The sequence below is a fragment of the Stegostoma tigrinum genome, chromosome 17 (genome assembly GCF_030684315.1).
Source record: "Stegostoma tigrinum isolate sSteTig4 chromosome 17, sSteTig4.hap1, whole genome shotgun sequence".
Classification (NCBI taxonomy): Eukaryota; Metazoa; Chordata; class Chondrichthyes; order Orectolobiformes; family Stegostomatidae; genus Stegostoma; species Stegostoma tigrinum.
In genome coordinates, this window is record NC_081370.1 from 175,689 (window position 1) to 197,056 (window position 21,368).

General features: G+C 41.9%; 1 protein-coding gene across 1 annotated transcript in view; it reads left to right on the forward strand.

The window, feature by feature from the left end:
* The window catches only part of traf6 (TNF receptor-associated factor 6), a 57,399-nt gene that overhangs the window by 28,120 nt on the left and 7,911 nt on the right, over positions 1-21,368 (forward strand). Inside the window, exons 4-7 of the mRNA XM_059651880.1 lie at positions 5,054-5,204; positions 5,886-6,044; positions 13,616-13,687; positions 19,795-19,872. Coding sequence (XP_059507863.1) covers positions 5,054-5,204; positions 5,886-6,044; positions 13,616-13,687; positions 19,795-19,872 — 460 coding nt within the window. The remainder of the gene's footprint in view (positions 1-5,053; positions 5,205-5,885; positions 6,045-13,615; positions 13,688-19,794; positions 19,873-21,368) is intronic.

Below are 21,368 nucleotides of genomic sequence, written 5' to 3' on the forward strand. Positions count from 1 at the left end.
CTGCTCCTGTCCAGGCATGTGGGATATATTCCATCACGTTCCTGGCTTGTGCCTCGTAGATTGTCAAAAGGCTTTGATGAGTGAGGAAATGAGTTACTGGCCATAGAATTCTTAGCATCTGAACTGCTCTTGTAATCACTATACTTAACTGACTAGCCCAGTTCAATTTCTGGACAATGTTAACCCCTAAGATATTGATAATTCGGGATTCAGTGATTGTATTGCCATTGGATGTCAAAGTGTGAGAGTTTAAGTTTTGTCATTGAGAATGGTCATTGAGTGGCACATGTTTAGTGTGCATGTTGCTTGTTATTTATCAGCCCAAGCCTGGATATTGTTCAGGTATTGCTGCGTTCGGGCATGGACTGCTTCAGTACCTATGTAGTTTTGAGTGGTACTGAACATTGTGCAATCTCCGGTGAACATCCCAACTTCAGTCCTTGTAATGGAGGGAATGTCATTGATGAAGCCATTGAGGTAGTTGGATCGAGAACACTGCCCTGAGGAGCTCCAGGAACAAGATAATTGATTGTCTGGTGAGAGTTTTCGACCTAAGTTTCACTGACTTGCTCGGGCTCTTTGATGTAACACTCAGTTGAAAGTGATCTTGATGTCAAGGGCAGTTACTCTCACCTCACCCCTGGATTCAGCTCTCTTGTCCATGTTTGAACCAAGGCTGTGTTTAAATCAGGAACCAAGTGGGCCTAGCAGAACCCAAACTGAGTGTCAATGAGCAGGCTATTGATAAGTAGGTGCTACTTGGTAACACTGTTGATAGCCCCTTTCATCACTTCACTGATGATCACGACTCCTTAACTTTTTCAGGCCTTTTCATCTTTGGCAGCTTTTATGCCTTTTTCTTGATTTAGTCTTCCTAAGTTCTAATGAACAAAATTAGTTTTCTGGCTGCCCTGTGCAATGAGTTTAATCTTAACCAGTTATTTTACTCTGGATTGGCACAATTCCCCTGCCATTTCAAAGCAGTCTTCAGCTTCTGAAAATGATGTGAATGGCTTTGATTCCTTATCTAAGGAAAGATATGCTGGCATTGGATGCACTCAAGAGAAAGTTCTCTCGGTTGATCCCAGGGCAGTCCCACATGAGAGGTTGAGTAAGTTGGGCCTATGCTCATTGTTTCCCCTTTTGAAGAGCCTAGGACCAGGGGGCATAATCTCAGAATAAGGGACCATACATTTAAGACAGACATGAGGAGGAATTTCTTCTTTTGAGGGTAGTGAATGTGTGGAATTCTTTATTGCACAGTGCTTAATAGGCTAAGTCCTTAACTATATTCAAGGCTGAAATAGACAAACTTTTAATCAGTAAAGGAATTGATGGTTATGACATAAAAGCACTGTTGAGGATTGGTGAATGGCAGAGCAGATTTGAGGGGGTAAATGCCTACCTCTACTCCTATGTTTTGTAGTGTAACCATTTATGAAAACGTCATGACTAATTAAAGATGTCTTTTTTGAAGTGTGTCTATTTTCTGAGTTGACTGTTGTTTAATATCAGTCTCATTTTAGGGTGTGATGGGTTGCTGAGCTAGAAACCCCAACTGAAAGGAGAGATGTTAGGAGAGGTGATTACCGGTTTCAGATTAGTTCAAACTGGAGTAAAAGACAGTGCAGTAGAGTTTCGGGGAGTGATTTCCAGTCTGCAGGGCCAAATGCTGGAGAAGGCAGAGCAATCTGCAAGAGGCTTGAGTCAGAGGCATGCAGAATTCTTCTGAGGCCAAGTTCCATGAAGAAACTTAATCTTCAAGGTAAGAAATTCAAACTCCTGGGATTGTGAAGTGGGACAGTGAGTGCAGAATGAGGGGTGAACTAGGATTTTGTGTGGTTTTCACAGTGCTGAATGTTAGTTATAATTGAGAGTTTCGGATGTCAGTGGACTGAGGCAAGAACTGAAGCTGTTAATGTTGTGAAGCTAGAATGAAGAGGTCTTGGTGATTGGGAGGGTATGAAATCGGAAGCTGGATTCAAATAGGGTGCTAAGAATCAACGTGCAGTCGTGAACTTGGAGGTGAATGGGATCAGTGGCTGGGGCAGAAGACTAAAGATACTTCTTCAAAAACAGAGTTGTTAGAAAAGCTCGCAGGTCTGGCATCTGTGAAGAAAAACAGAGTTACCCAAAACGTTAACTTTTTTTTTCTCTTCACGGATGCTGCCAAACCTGCTGACCTTTTCCAACAACTTTGTTTTTGAGATATTGGGAACTGCAGATGCTGGAGAATCCAAGATAATAAAGTGTGAAGCTGGATGAACACAGCAGGCCAAGCAGCATCTCAGGAGCTCTCTGATGAAGGGTCGAGGCCCGAAACGTCAGCTTTTGTGCTCCTGAGATGCTGCTTGGCCTGCTGTGTTCATCCAGCTTCACACTTTATTAACTTTGTTTTTGTTCCTGATTCACAGCATCTGCAGTTCTTTTGGTTTTTAAAGATACTTTCTCAATGTTTTCATATACCTACTGTTCGCTGTCCAACAATCTGTAAGTTCCTGTGTGTACCACATGGCAACAATGTGCAGTCTGTGCCTGGCCATCTCAAATCATTTACATTTCATGTTGTGTTTGTTTCACGTGAGGCATGAGGTTGCCTGCGGAACAGGTTTCTGCCTTTCTTGAATACGTGTGATGATTTAATGCTGGCACATTCCAATCTGAATATTTTTCAACTTTTGCTTTGAAAGGTGAGCTGCCACCAACCTCAAATGATGCCTCCTGCTGCCACCTTTAAATTCATAGTCCAGAATGGCCCCTGTCAGCCTCAGGTTGTTAAAGTTTGCATTCCACTGCAGAACGTGAGTTTGTCTTTGCCCCTGTAATACCAGTAAACACTCTGTAAGTTCCTGGATCTCTCAGTCTCCATCTCAGGCAACCAGCTTGTAACTGATGTCCATTTCAAGCCCACCGACTCCCACAGCTACCTAGAATACACCTCCTCCCACCCACTCTCCTGCAAAAATTCCATCCCCTATTCCCAATTCCTCCGCCTCCGCCGCATCTGCTCCCACGATGAGGCATTCCACTCCCGCACGTCCCAGATGTCCAAGTTCTTCAAGGACCGCAACTTTTCCCCCACAGTGGTCGAGAACGCCCTTGACCGCGTCTCCTGCATTTCCCGCAACACATTCCTCACACCCTGCCCCCGCCACAACTGCCCAAAGAGGATCCCCCTCGTTCTCTGACACCACCCCACCAACCTCCAGATACAACGCATCATCCTCCGAAACTTCCGCCATCTACAGTCTGACCCCACCACCCAAGACATTTTTCCATCCCCACCCCTGTCTGCTTTCCGGAGAGACCACTCTCTCCATGACTCCCTTGTTCGCTCCACACTGCCCTCCAAGCCCACCACACCCGGCACCTTCCCCTGCAACGGCAGGAAATGCTACACTTGCCCCCACACCTCCTCCCTCACCCCTATCCCAGGCCCCAAGATGACTTCCCACATTAAGCAGAGGTTCACCTGCACATCTGCCAATGTGGTATACTGCATCCACTGTACCCAGTGTTGCTTCCTCTACATTGGGGAAACCAACCGGAGGCTTGGGGACCGCTTTGCAGAATGCCTCCGCTCGGTTCACAATAAACAACTGCACCTCCCAGTCGCAAACCATTTCCACTCCCCCTCCCATTCTTTAGATGACTTGTCCATCATGGGCCTCCTGCAGTGTCACAATGATGCCACCCGAAGGTTGCAGGAACAGCAACTCATATTCCGCTTGGGAACCCTGCAGCCCAATGGTATCAATGTGGACTTCACCAGCTTCAAAATCTCCCCTTCCCCCACCGCATCCCAAAACCAGCCCAGCTCTTCCCCTCCACCCACTGCATCCCAAAACCAGTCCAACCTGTCTCTGCCTCCCTAACCTGTTCTTCCTCTCACCCATCCCTTCCTCCCACCCCAAGCCGCACCCCGAATTTCCTACCTACTAATCTCATCCCACCTCCTTGACCTGTCCGTCTTCCCTGGACTGACCTATCCCCTCCCTACCTCCCCACCTATTCTCTCCTCTCCACCTATCTTCTTTTCTCTCCATCTTCGGTCCGCCTCCCCCTCTCTCCCTATTTATTCCAGAACCCTCACCCCATCCCCCTCTGATGAAGGGTCTAGGCCCGAAACGTCAGCTTTTGTGCTCCTGAGATGCTGCTGGGCCTGCTGTGTCCATCCAGCTTCACATTTTATTACTCTGTAAGAGGGAGCTGTTTTGTGTTGGTCAAGCCTTCGGTGTCCTACTGGATATGTTCAGATTCCTTTAACCAGGAATAGAAATAGAATAGAAATAAAACTCTGAGAAGGATATAGTTTTATTTCCATTCCTGATATTTTAAGCTTGTGTCAGAGCCACCAGAGCAGTAATATTTCATAAAGTGTGAACAAAGCATTCCAGGACAGCAGCATGCCTTTGCTAAACCCGTGATATTGTGACATTTCTTTGTCACATGAGAACTGCAATGATTTTTCACAGTTTTTACATATAAGCTGCGATTGGATTCTGTTCTGGAGTCCCATCCGCAAATTGCTTGGTGCTCAATTTGGAACACAACGCAAGGACAATGGAAAGGAGCTGTTTGTAAGGACAGGAAATGTTTGTTTGTCGAGTCATTAGAATTATTTCATTGAATGAAGTTGCATTTGTGAACCTTTTATAAATCGGTTGTTTTTCAACTGGGGACCCCTTGTATAGTGTCAATCCTGGCTTGCTGTTAGATTCCGCTGCTTGATCAGAAGTCTGTCAGTTCAAATTTCACTCCTGAGAATTCCTGGCTTGCTTCAAAGCAGAACTGAGGGAGAGCTGCACTACCTTCAGACCTATGCTGTCCTTCAGACATGATGTCAAAATAGACATTGTCTGTCATTACAAATGAATGTGAGTTATCCCTCAGTACTGTTTGAAGAAGAGCAGGAGAATTCCTCCCAGTTTGTTGACCACTATTTATCTCCCAATCAATACCATAAAAATACTGTTTGCTGCAGGATTGGAGAGCGTCCAGAGAGAGTTGTCTGAAGCTTTTAAACTTTTTTTTGTTTTATGAAATCTTACAGGGATGCTGGACACAAGTGCCCTGTGGACAATGAGATGTTGACGGAAGCCCAACTTTTCCCAGATAATTTTGCAAAGCGGGAAATTCTTTCCCTGACAGTAAAGTGTCCCAACAAGGGCTGTTATCAGAAAATGGAGCTGCGACATTTGGAGGTTGTTTTTTTTAATTACCCATTCTGATTCATTGATGTTGATTATTCTGTTTTTTTTTAGTTGAATATCTGATTCTAACTGGACAATACTTCTTGGAAAAAGAGATATAGCTCCCTGTCTTAATTTGTATGTTTTGTTTATTAATATTAATTTTATTCTCGATCTACAGGTGGCCAATGTAAGCTCCACAAGGTCCACTTTTTCTCAATGTGATGTCAATGCACCAGCCAGTTTCAGTATATCACTGCCCTGTCTAATGTGGTAATTGACTCTACAGATCCAGTCTGAGTTGGGTTCACTGCAGACATTAGCTGTACAGACCTAATCAGTGCAATTTGCTTTCCCTGACACAAGCAGCAAGACTCAGTCCGTTGGAGAGAACTGAGCTGATTTAATTTTAAACACATGCTATTCAGTATTGTGGGCATTACGAGTTTCTTTACTGCTGAGGAAAGCATTCCAATCACAGTGTCAAATCGCTTCACTTCAGTTATTGCCAGATTGCTGTGATGTGAGCAAACCTCGAGATGTTCAGTGTATCAGAAGGAGGGGGAGGGCAGTATATTAAACTAAACAAAATTTACGTTGGTTCTTGGTGTCAGCTGTGTGTTTGTGACCATTTACAGTATGAAGAAAGCTGTTCTTTTGCCAGTGAACCTCCTTGTGCTGTGTGTGTTACAGGAACACCAGGAGCAGTGTGATTACACCTTTGTTGACTGCCCTCAATGTGATGCTTTGCTGTTGCGAAAGGAACTGCAGGGGCACATGGAATCAGACTGTCCCAAGAGACGTGTTGCCTGTGAGAACTGTGCCATGCTGATGGCCTATCAGGACAAAAAGGCAGGCTACTTCTCTTTTTCGCTCCACATCTCTACCCTCCTCTAGCTGGGAACACAGGCAGCCTATCTGTTCTGTGGTCTTTCTGCCACTAGCTGAGAAGTTAAAATGTTCTAGTATCACTTCCCCATTTGAAACTGTTTTGTTTTGTTCCCCTTTCTTCATTGTTCTTGTGTGATACTGTGTGCCACAGCCATCAACACTGTGAGGGCACATGAAATGGGTTGGCAACAGGTGTAAATCTGGTTGAATACACTTGGAACTGTGCTTGTTATTCTCTACGTGCAAACCTCAAAATGGGTGGCATTTCTAAATGAAATAAAAGTGAGTGGCAACTTGCTGTTTTTGACATTCTCTAAACATGGAGGATGAAAGAAGTCTTTTCTCGGAAATCTGCCTGGTTGCTGCTCCTAAGTGAACGAATGTGTCAAAGAGAGTTCTCACTTTCCTTGCATCCATTCCCTGGTCACCCTGCAGAAATAAGGAATTAGAGGCCGGGGAAATGGTGAATGTGAACCTGTGTTAGAATGGAGTGGTAGTTCTGCTCTCTACCAGCACTGCTATGCCGGGAATAAATGGATCTTGCATTTATGTGTTCCCTTTCACAACTTCAATGACCATGCAGCCAATGAAGCAGTTCCCAAAGTGGAGTCAGGAACACAGCAGATAATTTGTACAGTGCAAATTCCCATACACAACAAAGCAGTAAGGGCTGGACAATGTTTTAGCATAAAAGCAAAGTACTACAGATGCCAGAAATTTGAAATAAAAGTAGAAAGTGTTGGAGAAACTCAGCAGCTCTGTCAGCATCTGTGGAAAGGGAAGCAGAGTTAACATTTTGATTGTAGAATGAAGTTTCAGTTCTGAAGAAGACACCTGTTTTAGCTCTGTTTCTCTCTGCACAGATGCTGTCAGACCTGCTGAGATTCTCCAGCACTTGCTGTTCTTACAAATGTTTTAAAAATGTTTGTTATGGAGTACATACTGATCAAGGCATCAGTAAGCTCCCCACTAATGTTTCTCAAAACAGTGTCGTAGGATCTTTTGCACTCACCTCAAGGGGACGATTGAGCCAAATATACCTTTTCACCTGAAAATCAGTCCCTCTGATTATCAGTACTGTACTGAAATTTGTCAGACTAGATTATATGCCCAAATCGTCGGAGTCCGTTATGAGCTTATAACCTTTTGATCCAGCAGCAAGAGTGCTAGTGCTGTTTCATGCCTGAATTCAGAGTTTACACAGTCTGTGATGGTCTCCTACTCCTGTTTTTTTAATAGAGCATTAATACCTTACACTTTGTGACTTGATTATCCCAGCAATGCATTGTCATCCTATTCAACAACAGGAAAGCAGAGGAGAAACCCTTTGGATAGCCCATGTAAGTGTTATCAGTGTTTGTAATATGTAGGTCACAGCCCTGTTTTTAAATAGTAAGGTTACACCTTAAAAGTCAGACCGGTCATGTGCTGCCTATTTAGTTTTTCTGCACAGAAGGAGCCAAGCACACTCTTGATACGTGTGACACAAAGCAAGGGAGGAAATTTGATGGAAGCCATCTAGTGTCAGGTATCCTACTTACATCAGTTCTTGTGAAGCCAGCTACCTGGTCACTCTCTTACAAAGGCCTGTGGTGGAGACATACAGAAGGGGATTACATTGTTTTCTGAAAAGGAAGAATGTGCAGAATTACAGAGAGAAGACGAGAGCGGGTGCTAAGTGAATTGTTCCTTTGAAGAGCCAGTGGAGCCATGATAGACCCACTGGCTGCTTCCTAAATTACTATAATTCTGTGATGAGGGGAAGATAAAATAGGTATACTCGGACTTCCCTCGTGATGCTGGGTCCATTGTTTGCAATTTGTCTCAACAATTCGGATGAGAATGTAGGAAACATGGTTAGTATGTTTGTAGATGACAACAAAATTGGTGGTATAGTGGACAGTGAAGGAAGTTACCTAAAATTACAATGGGGTCATTTGAGCCAATGGGCCACGGAATGGCCGATGGAGTTTAATTCAGATAAGTGTGAGGTTTTGGTAAGACAGACATGGGCAGGATTTATGCAGTTGATGGAAGGGCCCTAGGAAATGGTGTTGAAAAGAGAGACCAAAGGGTTGAGGTATGTTGTTCCTTGAAAGTTGCATCACAGTCGGACACAGTGGTAAAGAAAGCATTTAGCACACATGCCTTCATCGCTCAGACGATTAAGTATAGGAGCTGGGATGTCATGTTGCAGCTGTACAGGACGGTAGTGTCACTTTTGGAGTACTGTATACAGTTTTGGTCACCCTACTGTAACAAGAATATTATTAAATTGGAGAGGGTGCAGAAAAGATTTACAAGGATGTTACTGGGACTGGAGGGTTTGAATCATAAGGAGACTTTGGACAGTCTGGGATGTTTTTCCCTGGAGTTTAGGGGATTGAGGGGTGTAGGACCTTGTGAAAGTTTTATAAAATCATGAGTGGCACAGATAAGGTGAATAGCAAAGGCTTTTTCCCTAGGATAGGATGGTTCAAAACAAGAAGGCATAATCTTAAGGTGTTAGGAGAACGATTTAAAACGGAATAAAAATAGAAGTTGCTGGAAAAGCTCAGCAGGTCTGGCAGCATCTGTGAAGAAAAAAGTCAGTTAATGTTTTGGGTCTGGTGACCCTTCCTCAGACTGGTCTCAGGGTCCGAAACCTTAACTCTGATTTCTTTCCTTCACAGATGCTGCCAAACCTGCTGAGCTTTTCCAGCAACTTCTGTTTTTGCTCCTGATTTATAGCATCCGCAGTTCTTTTTGTTTTTATTTAAGATTTAAAAGGCACCTAAAGGGCATCTTTTTCACACAGAAGGTGGTTCATAAACGGAATGAACTGCCAGGGGAAATGGTAGGTGTAGGTACAGTTACAAATATTTAAAATACATTTGGATAGGTACGTGAATGGGAAACATTTAGAGGGATGTGGCCCAAATGCAGGCAAATGTGACTAGTTTAGTTTAGGAAACTTGGTTGGCGTGAATAAGTTGGGCTGAAGGGTCTGTTTCCGTACTGTACAGCTGTATGATTCTATTTATAGAGTTCGTTTGACCACAACATCATGGTGATTTATAAATTCAGTCCTCAAAGCTGAATTTGTAGTGTCTGCTGCAATCAGAATGAGTGATGATGGCTGCATCCTGTGGGCTCAATAATGAACTGCTAATCTTTTTGGGGAAGGATGCCAAGCAGGAACAATGTGCTCCCTGGAATTAAAGTTAAATAATAGTATTTCGAGAGGACTAACCTTTTACTTCCTAATTAGTGGGCTGTTAAAAATGGTAGATGACTGACAGATTTCCTGGCTCCAACGACTGCATTAAACTGTGTGGTGCGAAAAGGGAGAAAAATAAGATAGTATTTTAATTTGAAAATTAAAAATCAACAGTTAGAATTAGAGATACTGGGAACTGCAGATGCTGGAGAATCCAAGATAACAAAGTGTGGAGCTGGATGAACACAGCAGGCCAAGCAGCATCTTAGGAGCACAAAAGCTGATGTTTCGGGCCTAGACCCTTCATCAGAGAGGGGAGATGGGGAGAGGATTCTGAAATAAAAAGGGAGGGAGGGGGAGGCGGACTGAAGGATAGAGGAGAAGATAGGTGGAGGGGATAGGTTAGTCCAGGGAGGACGGACAGGTCAAGGGGGCGGGATGAACCTGTTCTTCCTCTCACCTATCCCCCCCCTCCCACCTCAAGCTGCACCTCCGTTTCCTACCTGCTAACTTCATCCCGCCTCCTTGACCTCCCCAGACTGACCTATCCCCTCCCTACCTCCCCACCTATACTCTCCTCTCCACCTCTCTTCTCCTTTATCCATCTTCAGTCTGCCTCCCCCTCTCTCCTTATGTATTTCAGTATCCACTCCCAATACCCCTTTTCTGATGAAGGGTCCAGGCCCGAAGCTTTTGTGCTCCTAAGATGCTGCTTGGCCTGCTGTGTTCATTCAATAGTTAGAATTGGACATTTTCACTTGTGTAACTCTGTGGTGTGTGCACCAGGGGGCAGTATCTCACAATTGACCTTGTATCAGAATCAGTATTTTCATTGGTTTAATCAGTAGATTACAAACTAAGATATTTTCTTTGAGTGTTTTCGATCTTCGTTGAAAATCAAGTACGTTTTATTCTTCTATTCTCTGTTTTTGTCACACTTGAACTATGAAGATTTTATGCTGTCGTTTATTTAATAATTATCTGGTAAATTTATCGACACTCGTAATTACTTTAACACTTAACAAAAATATGCCTTATATCATAGAATAGTCACAACCACTACTATAATCTCTAAATCAGTAATTTCTTCAAAGAAGTATAAACTCCCAGTTGTTGACTGAAAGAATTACTTTGCTACAAGATTTCACAAAACACTTCTACTCTTATAGAGTAAAAGTAGATTCTAATAACTTAATGGTACCTTGCACTTTATACCCAAAGATCTCAACTGTGCGTTCCCTCCACTCTTGGTTACTGAGTCCAAATTCAAATACTTCCAAGGTTCAGCTTCTTAAGAATTGCTGATTCAGTCGTGGGCTCATTTGGGTGAAATCTTGCAAATAAAATCCAAAAGCAAAAGAAGATCTCTTGGTAATTTTGTATTTTCTAAACCACCTGTACAGAGATGTTACTACATACCTCTAGAGCAGGTGGGACTTGAACTCAGGTCTACCGGCTCCTAGGTAGGGACACCACCATTGCACCACAAGAACTCCCCCAAATCTTTTCATAATTTTTTAAAAAATCAACCTCTTCAGACACGTTATGACATACCTGTGGGACATAGGTGGGACTTGGACTCAGGTCTGCCCTCAGAAGTAGGGATACTACTGCAGTGCAGCAAGAGCCCAAGCTCTCTGTGTTCTATCCTGTCAGCAATGCAGCATACCACGGATGTCCTAGATAGGAAGTTAAACCAATTACCCCCAATTCTCAAAGCTTTCCCTTTGATCTGGTAAACTATCTGAATAATTTAAAAACCTATTGAGAATTATGGACATCCTGCCTCAACTAAGAAGCTCAGAGAGGGAAGGGCCATTGTATAATGTCCACTTCCAACTTCTGAACTAATCAAAGAAACACATGCCAACAGTTGCAATTACTCTAGGGTTGTTCTTCAATTTCTGAAACTTCTGTTTTCATTTGTCTCTCATGTAGTTTGTGAATTAAAGACTGTAACTTATACTTTTGAGTTAATCATGTTTTGAAAAAATATCAGTCCTGAAATTAGTAACAAGGAATGCTGTAATTATCCAAATGCTCCCATTTATTTCCACTACATGACATCTCATTGATCAAAAAGCTTCCCATTTTCCCTACATGTGTTACCTTCCCATGGCTCATGTACCCGCTGATTGTCACAAAATGTATGCATGTGTAAAATTCAAGTAAGATTACTAAAATGATCAATTTTCCTAACACCAAATTTTGTCAGTTACAGAAATAACTTAAAGGCAAAAGAATTTTGAATCTGCTACTATTAAACTTCAAATCCCCCAAATACACATATACTGAATCACAATTAAAACAGAAAAAAGACAAACTGTTGAACACGTGAACAATGGATTAAAAAAGAATATGCACAGAGTAAAAACAAAGATCACAAGTCCAAACCATAAGGTGGAAAGTTATTTTCTAACAGTCCAATTGAGTTTTGCAAGGATAACATACCTGTAGGGGATGGTCATTCTGCAATTTTAATAGCTGATCAGATGGACATAGGTCATTTCTTGCTTTAGAATTCTTTCCTTTAAAATTTCTTGGGGCGCTTTATTCCCCACTTTCCTACATGCAGCACGACAGATGCATGTTTTTTTGTCAGCAGGCTCCAGTTGTTTTCCTCCTCTGTTCCTGCCCTGGGCACTCTGTAGCTCAACCAAACAAAGTCATAGAGTCATGCAGCACAGAAACAGAGCCTTTGGTCTAACCAGTCCATGCCGGACACCATCCCAAACTAAACTAGTCCCACCTGTCTGCTCCTGGCCCACATCTCTCCAAACCCTTCCTTTTCATGTATCTATCCAACTGTCTTTTAAATGTTACAATTGTATCCGCATCCACCACTTCCTCAGGATATTCATTCCATGTGTGAACTACTGTCAGTGTAAAAAAAAAATTGCCTCCTGCCTTTTTTAAAATCTTTCTCCTCTTAATTTAAAATTATGTCCCCTGGTTTTGAAATTCCCAATCCTAGGGAAAAGACAACTGCCATTAACTCTGTCTATACCTCTCATTATTTTATAAACTTCCATCAGGTTGCCTGTCAACCTCCTATTGTCCAGTGGATAAAGTCCCAGCCTATCTTTATAACTCAAACCTTCCACACCCGGCAACATCCTGGTAAATCTCTTCTGCACTTTCTCCAGCTTGATAATATCCTTCCTATAACTGGTCAACCAGAACTGGACACAGTGTTCCAGAAGGGGCCTCACCAATGTCCTGTACAGCCTCAGCATGTCTTCTGAACTCTGATACTCAAAGGACTGAGCAATGAAGGCAAGCATGCCAAATGCCTCTTTAACCACCCTGTCTATATGTGATGCAAATGTCAAAGAATTATGTAACCTAGGCCCCTCTATGATGCAACACTAATCAAGGCCCTACCATTAACTGTATGAACCCCATTTTGTACCAAAATGCAATCAATACCTTGTATTTATCCAGATTCACTCCATCTGCCATTTTTCAGTCCATTGACCCATTTAATCAAGATCCCTTTGTAACCTAAGAAAGCCTTTCTCACTGTCTATCATGTCATCAATTTTGGTGTCTGCAAACTTACTAACCATGCCTTCAATATTCTCATCCAAATCATTTATATAAATGACAAACAAAAGGGCACCCAGAACTGATCCTTGTGGAACACCATTGGTCCAATCGAAAAAACTATCCTCCCCCCACCCCCCCGCCTTACGCTGTCTCCGACAATTAAGCCAATTACATATCCAGTTGGCAAGCTTACCCTAAATCCCATGAGACCTAACTTTGCTAATTAGTTTTGTCAAAGGCTTTATTAAAATCCAAATAAACACCATCGACTGCTTTGCCATCATCAATCTTTTTGGTAACTTCCTTAAAAGGTTCAATCAAATTTGTGAGACACGATTTTCCTTGCACGAAACAATGCTGACTATCCCTAATCAATTTTTCCCCCTCTAAATGTCCATAAATCCTATCTTTTATAATCACCTCCAACAATTTACCCACAGCCACAGTCAGACACACAGATTCTATAGTTTGCCGGTTTTGTCCTCACAACCTTTCTTAAACAAAGGTACAACATTAGCCACCCTCCAGTCATGAGGCACCTCACCTGTAGTTATAGATGATGCAAATATAGGGGCACTACCGCTGTTCCACAAGAGGGCTATTATGTAATCTCTTAAGCTACTAATTGCTAAAGCATGGAATTCCTGTGGACCAAACCTCTTCCCAGTGTCAGTGATTAAATATAATGCAGAGAACGTTATCCAGGAATTAAATCTTGATTCCTAATCTGTATGAATGTTGTTGTTTGGCTTTTATTGAACTGTGGATTTTGTTTATAATTTAGGGTCATGATCTGAATTGCCCTTTGGCCAATGTTACCTGTGAATACTGTAACATGGAGCTAATCAGAGAACAGGTGAGTGGACCCAATCGTGCTGAACTATATATGCAGCAAACCTTGTTTTAGCTAGCACCTTGTGGACTGACGTTCTTGATAAGCTGACAAAAATTATATACCAGAAAGACCGAAGTTTACTGAATTATTGCAATTTCTGCAATGTCCCAGTAGTCAGTTGAGGGTGCAAGTGAAAAGGCTCTCTGCTGGTAAGTTTTATTTGAGGTAAAATTGCATTATTATTTAAATGATTTATGTTGTAAATGAAGTATAACAGTGATGTATATACACCCTGCGTTACATTTCTATTATTTAGTGTGTGTTTTTACATTGATTGTGTGGACCGCTTGATCAACCGGCACATTGTTGGTCCCGTAGATGCTGGTTAATGAAACGTTTGCTGTGTTAGCAAAAGTCCTGCACAGAATCTTTCTGAATGTAACTCTTGTATTATGGGCAAAGCCAGATGTCCTGTGGAATTGGCAAGTGAGTTGTTTCCTTAAACATTGGGCAGTCTGGAAGCCTTTCAACAAAACTTTTAGTGAAGAAGTTCACACACAAGAAAACACTACTTCCAGCAAAGCCAATGGACCCTGATGGTCTGAATTGGCTGAAGATTTGTGATCTAAATTAGTCATGCCTTTACCCAAATTTTTCCAGTACATTTATAACACTGGCATCTTCCTGAAAAAGAAAATCACCTTGCTGCACATTTGTAATGAAAAGTAGGCCAGATTCAATCTGGTCAATTATATTTCATTAGCCTACTTTCAGTAGCTGAATTGATAGAGGCCTCATTGACAACAGTGGTATTTACAAGCACATAAGCTGCTCACTGAAAGCAATGACAGTAACAATTCCTGTGTTGCTTCAGAGATAGTAGGAACTGTAAATGCTGGAGAATCTGAGATAACAATGTATAGAGCTGGATGAACACAGCAGGCCAAGCAGCATCAGAGGAGCAGGAAGGCTGATGTTTCGGGTCTAGACCGAAGCGTCAGCCTTCCTGCTCCTCTGATACTGCTTGGCCTTCTGTGTTCATCCAGCTCTACATCTTGTTATCTCAATAATACTTATGTAGCAGGTTTAGGAGAGTAGATATTAGGGTTGGTTGATATTAGATAGAGGGTTGGTTTTAAGGAGCATCTTAAAGGAGGAAAGTTGGGAGAGAATTCAGCTGTTTAGGCCTTGACTGCTTAAAACACAATCATCAACATCAGCATGATTAAAACCGTGGGTGTTCAACAAGCCCAGAAAAGGAGGAGTGCACATACCTGTCAGGATTGACAGATTGGGCAGTTTGCAGAAATAGGGATGGGTCAGAAACATGGAGAGATTTGGAAACAAATTGAATTTGAATTTTGGTTCATTGCATGTCTGTGAGCACAGGGCTGCTGAAATGTGGGGGGAGCTACGAATTGATGTGAATTAAGATACTGGCAGTGGAAACTGGATTACCTCAGCTTTGCCCAGGATCAGCTGGGGCATTGGAATGATCAGCTGTAGAAGTAACAAAGGGATTGACGAGAGTTTCAACAGAAGCTAAGCTGATGAGGGATAGTGTTGAGTAATCTTACGAAATAGGTGATCTGCATGGTGTGGGTATATGACTTAAACAATTTCCCTCTTTAAACCTGAACCCAAACGCACAATTGTAGATAGTCCTAACACACTCGTTGTTCTAGAACATTAGAACATAGAACATTACAGCACAGTACAGGCCCTTTGGCCCTCGACGTTGTGCCGACCTGTCATACCGATCTGAAGCCCATCTAACCTACACTATTCCATGTACGTCCATATGCTTATCCAATGACGACTTAAATGTACCTAAAGTTGGTGAATCTACTACCGTTGCAGGCAAAGCGTTCCATTCCCTTACTACTCTCTGAGTAAAGAAACCACCTCTGACATCTGTCCTATATCTTTCACTGCTCAATTTAAAGCTATGCTCCCTTGTGCTCGCCGTCACCATCCTAGGAAAAAGGCCACCCTATCTAACCCTCTGATTATTTTATATGTTTCAATTAAGTCACCTCTCAACCTTGTTCTCTCTAACGAAAACAGTCTCAAGTCCCTCAGCCTTTCCTCGTAAGACCTTCCCTCCATACCAGGCAACATCCTAGTAAATCTCCTCTGCACCCTTTCCAAAGCTTCCACACCCTTCTTATAATGCGGTGACCAGAACTGTACACAATACTCCAAGTGCGGCCGCACCAGAGTTTTGTACAGCTGCAGCATAACCTCTTGGCTCTGGAACTCGATCCCGCTATTAATAAAAGCTGAAACTCTGTATGCCTTCTTACAAAAGTGCGGCCGCACTTGGAGTATTGTGTACAGTTCTGGTCACCGCGTTAAAAGAAGGATGTGGAAGCTTTGGAAAGGGTGCAGAGGAGATTTACTAGGATGTTGCCTGGTATGGAGGGAAGGTCTTACGAGGAAAGGCTGAGGGACTTGAAGCTGTTTTCGTTAGAGAGAAGTAGGTCGAGAGGGGACTGCAAAACAATTTTGAATGAAAACATGTGGAAAACCCTGTGGATGGAGAGTCCAAGCTAAAAGGATAGAATCAGGTGACTTTGTCACAGTTCTTTTGGTTTCTTCCTTTGAATTGTGTTGTTGTCAGTTACGGAATGATGGGATATCGTCAGTTCAGATTCAGATGAGAAACAGTTAGGAGCCCTTATATTTGAAACTAAATATATTTATTTCTCCCAAAGTACTTCAGTGAGAGAGAGAGAGTGCTGCTTTCAGCTTCAGACTCTGAATCTTATCGACTAAGTATGATTGCATTGCATCTTTGCAACTTCCCCAGCAACTGCTCACAGCTTCTAGGAGTGTACTGAAAGGAACATCCTTTGCCTTAGTCCATTGGCTGTTGCTAGGCAATTGCCGTTTAGATTTATTGGGGTTTTTCAGTCCTTTTTGTTCAACAATGAAAGCAATTAACTTCCACTATTATCTCTTTTTCAAACTTTGCTGGGCACTGCTTTCCAGTCACTTGTTCTCTTTTTATAAACTGCAAATAGATCTTGGTTTCCTTTTAACCGTTTGACATAACAGATCTGAGCAATCCTTTGCAACATATTAGTGTCCTTTTTCCCATTTCTCACAATCCATAACAATATGCGTTTCCAGTAATTTTGTTGCAAGAAGGGTAAGCCTGCAGCAGGGAACAGTAACTCATTTGATTCGATAAAGCCTTTTTGCTGGCTACAAGAGTGATTGTGATGGAATACTGTTCACTGCCTAGATCAGTCAGGCCACTGGTTTTGGATGGTGGGCCCCTTTTCAATAAAGCAGTAATTGCAAGCTCACATCTCAATTTATAATACCGTCAATTCAGTATGAAAGTGTTGCTTATAATAAAGCTTTCAAGAAAGTGTACATTTATAGGGAATCAGTGTTATTGCCCCTCATTGTAGAGTCTGTCTACTCTTGTTTTGACCCTTCACAATGAACCTTGTAAATTACTGTTCATTTGCAAACAGGATTTTACTTTGCCTTCCTGTCCTTAGTATCATGGACATGGTTTTGAGTGCCCTTTCTTTGACTTTAAGTGCATTAGATTTAAGTACTTAATAAGAATTCTTGAATAAGGTTGAAATAACCTGGTACCAACCACCAGCCTTGGTGGTCATGCCAACCACTTTGCTGCATGAGTACAGTTCCAACAACATTTGGTACTCAACAGCATCCAAAATAAAACTTGATTGGCTTTCCAGCCACAACCTTACGTGTTTTCTCCTCAACCACTGGAATACAAGGGCAGCAGTGCAGATAATCTGCAGATTTCCCTGCAGCAACTCACCAAAGCCTCTTCGACAGCACCTTCCTAACTTCTAACTTCTGGTTCATGGGAACAGTGCCAACTGCAAGTTCCTCTCCACGCCACATCCCATTCTGATTTGGGACTATATTGCCAGTCCTCTCACTACATCAAAATCCTAGAACTCCCTTCCTAACAACACTACATGTACCTACGTCCCAACTTTCTCAAGGACAGTTAAGGCTGGGCAATGAATGCTGACCTTGTCAGTGATGCCAATATCCTATCAACAAGAAAAGCTCTCCACCGTCTTTGTAAACACATTTATGATTGTCTTATCTTCAATCCCTTTTTCCTTTGAATTAGTTACTTTCTTAAATTAATTAATTAATGTGGTATGGTAGGGTGCTTTAAGGAGGGGGGAAAGGACGTTGTGTAATTTCTGTCAATACAGAAACTTTGAAAGTTCCCAGTAGACAGATCTGCAGTTTCTCAGATGATTTAAGCTTCCTTAATATCAATTGGTACATCGGAACTGAAGAATGAAACTTAGCAGATAACAGTTCCAATGTTTCCAGTATTTTAATTCCACTGTGAGAAAGAACCAATCTATATTCTGTACACACTCACTTGTTGGTACTGAATATGCAAATACACTTTTTTTTTCTCCCAGACTGACACTTAACCCAGTCTTGTACTTTGCTATGTTTCCTCTAGTCATGTAAAATGCTTAAAGTATTGTGATTCTTAGGGTTTGGTATAGTACGTAGCCAGAGGACTAACTGATGTGTCTTGCCTGTCTATATTGTAATCGAACCATAAAGCCACAGCATTCAAACGTAAATATTCTATGTTTAGGATAGTCATGTAACTTTGACGTGATAACATTTTATACTAGAGTCTACCATTGCCTTCAGAACAGTCTTTCAGTTGTGTGGGGGAATATTTAAGGTTAAATTTTGACTGCAAATAATTCACTGTACTTGCTGATGCGTTACCTCTCAGATTGCCTGAATGTGTGAAAGAGGTGAATATGAGCATTCACAAGTACAGCTTTGCAGGAAGATTCAAAGATTGCAGTGATTAGATGTGCATGGTATCCCCGAGGGCAGTTTGTTGATGTCTTTAGCATAGTTGTCTAAAGATAAATCAGATGTTGTGAATGAGGGTAATAAAGGTAGCTGATAGATTAAGCTGAAGCTGATGTAGTGTGGGAGGAAGCTCATACTGTGTGTTAAACCTAGCTGAGATTTGGTGAGAGTGGCAATGGGCCGAAGAGATTACAAGAGAGTTGCAATGGGCCGAAGAGATCATCTCTCTGATGAAGGGTCTAGGCCCGAAACGTCAGCTTTTGTGCTCCTGAGATGCTGCTTGGCCTGCTGTGTTCATCCAGCTCCACATTTTATTATCTGAGATTTGGTGAGCCAACTGGCCTGTGCACATTCTATGTACTTCCCTTGGGAGTTATTGTTTTATGTTATAGATCACAGAAACACCCAGTATTTACTGAAACAGGTACATCTTAAACTGTTGCCATAACTCATTCGGGTATATCTATAACTTAATGTGCGCTCAGTCATACAGACCAAGGAAGTCTCTGGTTTGACCCCTTGAACTTTTCTGAGTTTCCTGATCTGGAATGACAATTGGCCTGAGTGGTCCATGCTGAGAATGGGATAAGTGTGTTTTTGGTAGCTAGTCCAGTGGAATAGTAAGTAGCCGTCAGTAATGATACTGGCTGCATGATAGAATCAAAGAATCCCTACAGTGTGGAAACAGGCCATTTGGCCCATCAAGTCTAGCCTGATGCTCTGCAGAGAATTTCGCCCAGACCCACACTCCTATCCTATCCCTGCAATGCTGCATTTCCCATGGCTAATCCACCCATCCTGCATGGACAATTTGACATTGCTGCTATGAGGCATTGAGCCACTGTGCTGCCCACGAGATATAATGTATAGGTTAGACCCTGCTGTGAACTTTTTACTGATGCTGATCTCTGATGTAAAACACATTATATTTTTTAATGTTACATCTGTGAACTGCTGAGTATGTAGCTGCTTTAACTTCAGTTTTAAATCCCTAGATTAGTGATTGTGAGGCTTCCTGTAAATTGAGGAGAGCAAATTATGTGATGTACTTAAGGTTAGGGGTTAGTCTGAATTGCAAGTCATTTTGATGGGCAAATTCTGTCAATCATTCCTGCAGAAGGAGAGCAGAAGTGGGAGGCTGTGTGGTGGCCAAGTATTGGACGGAAGAAAAATGATACCAGAGTAAGCCCAGAGGGCACTAAGCATTGCCATCCTCCATATTTATGCCTCTCTTCTTGGTTTTAACTTAAGTGTAATCATTCTCTTAACAGTTGCAGAATCATTATAATCTGGATTGTCCAAAAGCACCTGTCCCCTGTACTTTCAGTGTCTTTGGCTGCCCAGAAAAGGTGAGTCAGTACTATAACATTCCTTGCACTTGTAGGTGTGATTCAAGGCATTTTCAAGGAACTGGCTGTTCCTGTTTCTATAACCTTGTACTGATGCAAAATTAATTAATTATTGCCTCCTCACCTTGACAATTGCAGCTCTGCTAGTTTGAGAACCGGAAGTGGGTTTTGAGTTCTGTTATTTTTTATGTTATTTATTTTAACAGGTTAATAGTTGTTAAACTAACATTAATTTATCCAAAGACCACTGATACACGCAACAAACTGAAGCTCAGAAGTTATAACCTCTCCACTTCTAATACTGTACAGATAGGAAATATTCCCCAAGGAGGGGAAAGATTCCTCTATTTATTTATGTGGTATTTTGTTGAATGTCATGCACTCCATCTTCAAGTTTCTTGCTACCCAAAGGACTGTGATAAATTTGTCAAACATAACTTCCCTTTCATACTATCAGGCAAAATTAGTATGATTTTATCATGATCCTCTAAATGCCTTTCTCCTGCTCCTTTAACAATAGACTCCTGTGTTTTTCCAATGATAGCATTAGGCTGATTGTTTCCTGCTTTTTATCTTGCTGCTTTCTTGATTAGAAGTGTTACATGTACAATTTTCCAATCTGTCAAATCTTTCCAGAATCTATGGAATTTTGGAAGATTGCAAACTGTAGTCTACGATCTGATAGCTTTAAAGGTGCTAAGATGTGGACCATCAGGACCAGGGGCCATGTCAAGCTTTAGTTTATGATACTTTTTCTCTAGTGATATTTCATTCTTTCTAACTTTTTCTCCTTGATCTTTTACAAAAATCATCCAATAATAATAGTATCTTGCACCGCATTTCTGATAGTACTCCTGGGTACCTGCACCCTTTTACTTCTGATTACTGTGCTGTCCCAAGTAATGGTTACTCCTTCCCCTACCCCACCTCCGGAGAGATTGGCAAACCTGGCAATGTCAGTGAATGAGAAAGCTTGAAGAGAGGGAAGAACTTTAAACGTTATCACAAGTGCAGAGAAAAGGCATAGAACTGCCAGGACTGAAGGTGATGTGGAATGAGTAGCACAGAGAGTAGATAGCTGGAGAAGCTCAGCCTTGTTTCTGTACTAGAAGTCACAAAGTAAAATTAGATACCCTCAAACACTGTTTAAAAACTACTTAACTCTCCTTTGGCTGCTACAGAGAAATTTATTTTTCATTCAACATTTGTCTTTCTAATTGCTGAATAGGAATGATTATCCATTATCATGGCAGTTTCCATTTGTTTTGCAGCCCCATTAAACCTACTGGTTACCCCACTTTTTACAAACAGTCTTGACGTGTCAATCTCTGTTTTTGCAATGACTGTTATCACAATGTTTATGAATCTTGGAAAAATCATAGATTTGCCACAGTGCGGAAGCAGGCCATTTGGCCCATCAAGTTCACAGCGACCCTCTGAAGACCCACCCAGACCCATGCCCCAACCCTGTCCCTGTAACCCTGCATTTCTCACAG